Source organism: Salmo salar, chromosome 19 (assembly GCF_965601325.2).
Source record: "Salmo salar chromosome 19, fSalSal1, whole genome shotgun sequence".
Taxonomy (NCBI): domain Eukaryota; kingdom Metazoa; phylum Chordata; class Actinopteri; order Salmoniformes; family Salmonidae; genus Salmo; species Salmo salar.
The window spans coordinates 77,753,904-77,760,930 of record NC_138309.1 but is presented as its reverse complement, the minus strand read 5'-3'; the positions used below and the strand labels follow the sequence as shown (position 1 = coordinate 77,760,930).

Sequence of the window (7,027 nt, the reverse complement as noted above, 5' to 3'; positions counted from 1 at the left end):
AACCAGATTAAATCGGGTACGTTTTTTATCCAGCCGTGTCAATACTGCCCCCTAGCCCTAACAGGCTAGATTACGGAGACGTAATTTATAGATCAGCAGGTAAGGGTGCTCTCGAGCGGCTAGATGTTTTTTACCATTCGGCCGTAAGGTTTGCTACCAATGCTCCTTATAGGACACATCACTGCACTCTATACTCCTCTGTAAACTGTATACCCGTCGCAAGACCCACTGGTTGATGCTAATTTATAAACCTCTCTTAGGCCTCACTCCCCCCTATCTGAGATATCTACTGCAGCCCTCATCCTCCACATACAACACCCATTCCGCCAGTCACAATCTGTTAAAGCTCCCCAAAGCGCACACATCCCTGGGTCGCTTGTGTTTTCAGTTCGCTGCACCTAGCGACTGGAAAGAGCTACAACAAACCCTCAAACTGGACAGTTTTATCTCAATCTCTTCATTCAAAGACTCAATCATGGACGCTCTTACTAACAGTTATGGCTGCTTTGCGTGATGTTTTTTGTCTCTACCTTCTTGCCCTTTGTACTGTTGTCTGTGCCCAATAATGTTTATACCCTGTTTTGTGCTGCTACCCTGTTTTGTGCTGCTGCCATGTTGTTTTGCTATCATGTTGTTGTCATGTTGTGTTGCTACCATGCTGTGTTGTCATGTGTTGCTGCCATGCCATGTTGTCTTAGATCTCTCTTTATGTAGTGTTGTGTTGTCTCTCTTGTCGTGATGTGTGTTTTGTCCTATATTTTTTGTAAATGTATTTTTAATCCCAGCCCCCGTCCCCGCAGGAGGCCTTTTGCCTTTTGGTAGGCCGTCATTGTAAATAAGAAATATTTTATTTTTAAATAAACAAACAACATTAGGATTTATAAGTGATTATTTGAAAAGTATATATAATGTTAGCTATTTTTTTAATGAACTGATTTGCAAGCACCCACTGACACTTTGAGTTAAAAATTTATATGACATCCTTCTGAACTTACTAGCTGCATGGCTTGGTCTCTTGGTCTCCTATATGAATAAGTCACATTAATTAAATGTGAGGTACAACGCTGGAGATGAGAAGCAGGTACAGGGAGTGAACATTTAATTAACCACGGACATGGAACAGGACAGGACAGCATCTGGACAGGAACACACAACGACATGTATGCTGACACAGGGATTTAACCAAAGAAACAGACAGACATAGGAGGGGCAATAAATAAATGAAAGGAGTCCAGGTGAGTCCAATGATGCCCTGCTGCGCGTGATGGTGACCAATGATGAAGCTCAGGTGCACATAATGATGGTGACAGGTGTGCGCAAGGAAGGCAGTCTGGCGCCCTCGAGTGCCAGAGAGGGAGAGCAGAAGCAGGCTTGACATTAAATTAATCAAACCAGCATTTCAGAAATGCACTATAGTGAAAAAGAGACTAAAATTAAAAATAATAATTTTAATTGAAAGGTGCATTCCATGTTGGGATGACATGATTGTATCTAAAGTGAAATAGTGAAATAATGAGTGAAAAGGAAATCCTGAAGGATTTACAATCAATAAATCATCTGATTGTAGGGGCTAGGTGATTGTTACGAATCCCTTTGGCCCTGCAGTCTAGGGGGGATGGCAACGAGACCCGTAACATAACTCATGCAAATTATAACAGTGAAAAAGTAACAGTGAGAACAATTAACCACAGACAACTTAAATCTACCGTCAAGGGTAGGGTAAGTGAAAAAAGAGCAGGTGTCTTCTGATTGGGGAATGATGATTGTCACCTGTGAGGGGAGAAGGAGAGAAAAGAAATACACATACAGGATACACACTACCTGTATCCGTAACAGTGATCAATGTGTAAAAAGCTTGTTGGATATTATACCACCATGATGGCAAACGAGAATCCTTATGACAGTCACTTTGTTGTCAATTTCAAGCAGACAACGATTCTCTAAATAATGGCTTTAGGGACCCCTCCACACCCAACATACCCAAAGTATTTGCATGGAGGTCCCAACCTTTCCTAATCTTTCCTTTTTATTGGCCAATCTGAGATATGGCTTTTTCTTTGCAACTCTGCCTAGAATGCCAGCATCCCGGAGTCGCTTTCTTCACTGTTGACGTTGTGACTGGTGTTTTGCGGGTACTATTTAATGAAGCTGCCAAAGAAAGTTCTTTGTTTTTGACATTTTTGAACCTGTAATCGAACCCACAAATGCTGATGCTCCAGACACTCAACCAGTTGAGGACGCCTATGTAAATATTCCATTCAAAATCGGCCATTTTCAGCTACTATAGTCATTTACAAGATGAACAATGTCTACACTGTATTTCTGATCAATTTGATGTTATTTTAATGGACAAAAAAAAATGCTTTTCTTTCAATAACAAGGACATTTCTAAGTGACCCCAAACTTTTGAACGGTAGTGTACATGTATCTAGGAATAAAGTGACTAGGCAAGAGGATAGATAATAAACAGTAGCATCGGCATAAGTGATGAGTCACAAAAAGGGTCAATGCAGATAGTTAAATAGTTAACCTGTTAGGGCTAGGGGGCAGTATTTACACGGCCGGATAAAAAACGTACCCGATTTAATCTGGTTATTACTACTGTCCAGAAACAAGAATATGCATATCATTATTGGCTTTGGATAGAAAACACCCTAAAGTTTCTAAAACTGTTTGAATGGTGTCTGTGAGTATAACAGAACTCATATGGCAGGCAAAAACCTGAGAAGATTCTGTACAGGAAGTGCCCTCTCTGACCATTCCTTGAGCTTCTTGGCTCTGTTTATTGAAAACTGAGGATCTTTGCTGTAACGTGACACTTCCTACGGCTCCCATAGGCTCTCAGAACCCGGGAAAAAGCTGAATGATGCAATTCCAGCCCCGGGCTGAAAAACATTAGCGCCTTTGGTAAGTGCTCTATCAGAGGACCATCAGACTGAGGCTCGTGCACGAGGGGATCCCATGTTTTTATTTTCTCTCTCTTTGAACGTAAACACGCTTTCCCGGTCGGTATGTTATCGCTTTTTTACGAGAGAAATTGCATAAAAATTGATTTTAAACAGAGGTTGACATGCTTCGAAGTACGGTAATGGAATATTTAGACATTTTTTGTCACGAAACGCATCGTGCGCGTCACCCTTCTTTACACTTCGGATAGTGTCTTGAACGCACGAACAAAACAGAGGATATTTGAACATAACTATGGATTATTTTCAACCTAACCAACATTTGTTATTGAAGTAGAAGTCCTGGGAGTGCATTCTGACAAAGAACAGCAAAGGTAATAACATTTTTCTTATAGTAAATCTGACTTTGGTGAGGGCTAAACTTGGTGGGTGTCTAAATAGCTAGCCCTGTGATGCCGGGCTATCTACTCAGAATATTGCAAAATGTGCTTTCACCGAAAAGCTATTTTAAAATCGGACATAGCGAGTGCATAGAGGAGTTCTGTATCTATAATTCTTAAAATAATTGTTATGTTTTTTGTGAACGTTTATCGTGAGTAATTTAGTAAATTCACCGGAAGTTTGCGGGGGGTATGCTAGTTCTGAACGTCACATGCTAATGTAAAAAGCTGGTTTTTGATATAAATATGAACTTGATTGAACAAAACATGCACGTATTGTATAACATAGTGTCCTAAGATTGTCATCTGATGAAGATCATCAAAGGTTAGTGCTGCATTTAGCTGTGGTTTTGGTTTTTGTGACATTATATGCTAGCTTGAAAAATGGGTGTCTGATTATTTCTGGCTATGTACTCTGCTGACATAATCTAATGTTTTGCTTTCGTTGTAAAGCCTTTTTGAAATCGGACAGTGTGGTTAGATTAACGAGAGTCTTGTCTTTAAAATGGTGTAAAATAGTCATATGTTTGAGAAATTGAAGTAATAGCATTTCTAAGGTATTTGAATAACGCGCCACGGGATTCCACTGGCTGTTACGTAGGTGGGACGAAATCGTCCCACTGGCCCTAGAGAAGTTAACCAATAGCTACCCAGACTAATTAGCTGTCTGATGGTTTGGGGGTGGAAGCTGTTAAGGGTCCTTTTGGTTTCAGACTTGCAGGTGCATTGGTACTGCTTGCAGAGAGAACAGTCTGCGACTTGGATGGCTTGAGTCAATTTTTTCTTCTTCATATATCCAGTGCATGGCACACATACCTTAAATGGAACTTCTACAAGCACCTCTGTCCAACCACAACGCTCTTCTTGCAATACACACAAACATGAAATGTACCCACATGTACCCACTCAATGTAGGCCTACATTCCATGAGACTTTTGAAAAGAACATGATGGGCTTTACATTAACCTGTTCATCCACTTGTCCTTCAGACAAGGAGGTGCCTGAACATATTATTGTGTTGTTTGGTGCAAAAAAAACACTTTACAAAATAAAATGCATCATTAATCCCATACCATTATTACAGAGAACAAGACAAATTATGCTACCCTCTACCTATTGGTTAGCTAATTTGAGCCCATCTCAAAATACAACACCGCCCCTTTAAGACAAAAAAAATCTCTTTACCTCATTCCCTTTTAAAAAATGGTTAGAAATGTTCATGCTCAAGTACAGAAATACATACCTAAAAAAAGGCACACGTAGCCTGCATATCAATGCATAGACACAAACTCACTAGGTCAAATAGGGAAGAGGCATTGTGCCGCGAGCCATGCTCAAGGTCCTAAACAATATCATAAAGTACTGTAAAAGTACTGTAAAAGACAGTACTTTGCAGCCGTCTTCATTGATCTGGCCAAGGCTTTCGACTCTGTCAATCACCACATTTTTATCTGCAGACTCAATAGCCTTGGTTTCTCAAATGACTGGCTCGCCTGGTTCCCCAACTACTTCTCAGATAGAGTTCAGTGTGTCAATCAGAGGGCCTGTTGTCCGGAACTCTGGCAGTCAATATGGGGGTGCCACAGGGTTCAATTCTCGGGTCAAGTCTTTTCTCTGTATATAACAATGATGTCGCTCTTGCTGCTGGTGATTCTCTGATCCACCTCTACACAGACGAAACCATTCTGTATACATCTGGCCCTTCTTTGGACACTGTGTTAACAAACATCCAAACGAGCTTCAATGCCATACAACACTCCTTCTGTGGCCTCCAACTGCTTTTAAATGCTAGTAAAACTAAATGCATGCTCTTCAACCGAGTGCTGCCCGCACCCGCCAGCCCGACTAGCATCACTACTCTGGACAGTTCTGACTTAGAATATGTGGACAACTACAAATACCCAGGTGTTAGACTGTAAACTCTCCTTCCAGACTCACATTAAGCATCTCCAATCCAAAATGAAATCTACAATCGGCTTCCTATTTCACAACAAAGCATCCTTCACTCATGCTGCCAAACATACCCTTGTAAAATTGACTATCCTACCGATCCTTGTCTTCGGCGATGTAATTTACAAAATAGCCTCCAACACTCTACTCAGCAAACTGGATGTAGTCTATCACAGTGCCATCCATTTTGTCACCAAAGCCCCATATACCACCCACCACTGCAACCTGTATGCTCTCGTTGGCTGGCCCTCACAACATATTCATCGCCAAACACACTGGCTCCAGATAATCTATAAGTCTTTGCTAGCCTCTTGTCGGGCTCGTCCCGTATGCGGGACGGACATCCAGCGAAAAATCCTATTACCATTAGCATAACAAAATTATAACTTTTTTTTTTTTGAAATATAGGACTATGTTATATCGTTTTATAGATACACCTCTCCTGAATCAAACCACGTTGTCCGATTTCAAAAAGGCTTTACAGCAAAAGCAAAACATTAGATTATGTTAGAGGAGTATATCGTAAAAGTAGCCACATAGCCATTTTCCGACCAACCACATGCATCACAAATAACCAAAAAACAGCTAAATGCAAAGATTTATAGATGAATATCTCTTGAAAGCACCTGTAATGCCAGATTTAAAAATAACTTTACTGGGTAATCACACTTTGCGATAAAAGGGGATGCGATACTCAGAAAAATAGGCTACCGTTACAGGTCAGCGCCATCTTGGAACAATCGCATATCAAATCTACTCTTGTATACTATTGTCAATAATCCCTTACCTTTGATTATCTTCATCAGAAAGCACTTCCAGAAATCCCAGGTCCACAACAAATGTATTTTCGTTCGAAAAAGTTAATCCTTTACGTCCCAATAGCTTGTTCTTGTTAGCGCGTTCTGAAGGCTGCTCCAAAACTTCCGTCGGCCGTGGGACTCCTCTTTCAATAAAATGCATATTTTTTTTTTTTAGGTTCGTTCAAACATGTCAAACGTTGTATAACATAAATCTTTAGGGCCTTTTTCAACCAGAGCTCCAATAAGATTCAAGGGGGACGATTGCATTGTGTTTCTAAACGTTTCGAAAGGGGAGGGTAGCCAGGGCGCCAGCATCATAATGGTGATGGCCCTCCTCATGTGACCACTTTCCACAGCGTCTCATTCAGTCAGTTTTCACAGTAGGAGACTCAAACCACTTTGTAAAGACTGGGGACATCTAGTGGAAGCAATAGGAAGTACTCAATGAACCATTGCTCACGGTGTGATTTATAGGCAAAGTGATGAAGTTGAGTCCGCAATTCAGAATTCCACATCCTGTTACGATCGGTCTCGGGGTTTTGACTGCCATATGAGTTCTGTTATATTCACAGACTCCATTCAAACAGTTTTAGAAACTTTAGGGTGTTTTCTATCGACAAGTATTAATTATATGCATATCCTAGCTTCTGAGTTTGAGTAGGAGGCCGTTTAAAATGGGCACACATTTTTTTCAAAAATCGCTGTAGCGCCCCCTATCCTAGGCGACCGACAAGAGGCTAGGTAAAGCCCGCCTTATCTCAGCTCACTGGTCACCATAACAATACCCACCTGTAGCATGCGATCCAGCAGGTATATTTCACTGGTCATCCCCAAAGCCAACACTTACTTTGGTCGCCTTTCCTTCCAGTTCTCTGCTGCCAATGACTGGAACGAATTGCAAAAATCACAGAAGTAGAGTCTTATAGCTCCC

The 7,027-nt window shown here is 41.0% G+C and overlaps 1 protein-coding gene across 1 annotated transcript in view; it reads left to right on the top strand.

Annotated features, from left to right (window-relative positions):
* Positions 1–1,264: 1,264 nt before the first annotated feature.
* Positions 1,265–7,027, top strand: part of LOC106579604 (E3 ubiquitin/ISG15 ligase TRIM25-like) — a 64,307-nt gene continuing 58,544 nt past the window's right edge. Inside the window, exon 1 of the mRNA XM_082965542.1 lies at positions 1,265–1,288. Within this exon, the coding sequence (XP_082821668.1) occupies positions 1,265–1,288 (24 nt within the window). The remainder of the gene's footprint in view (positions 1,289–7,027) is intronic.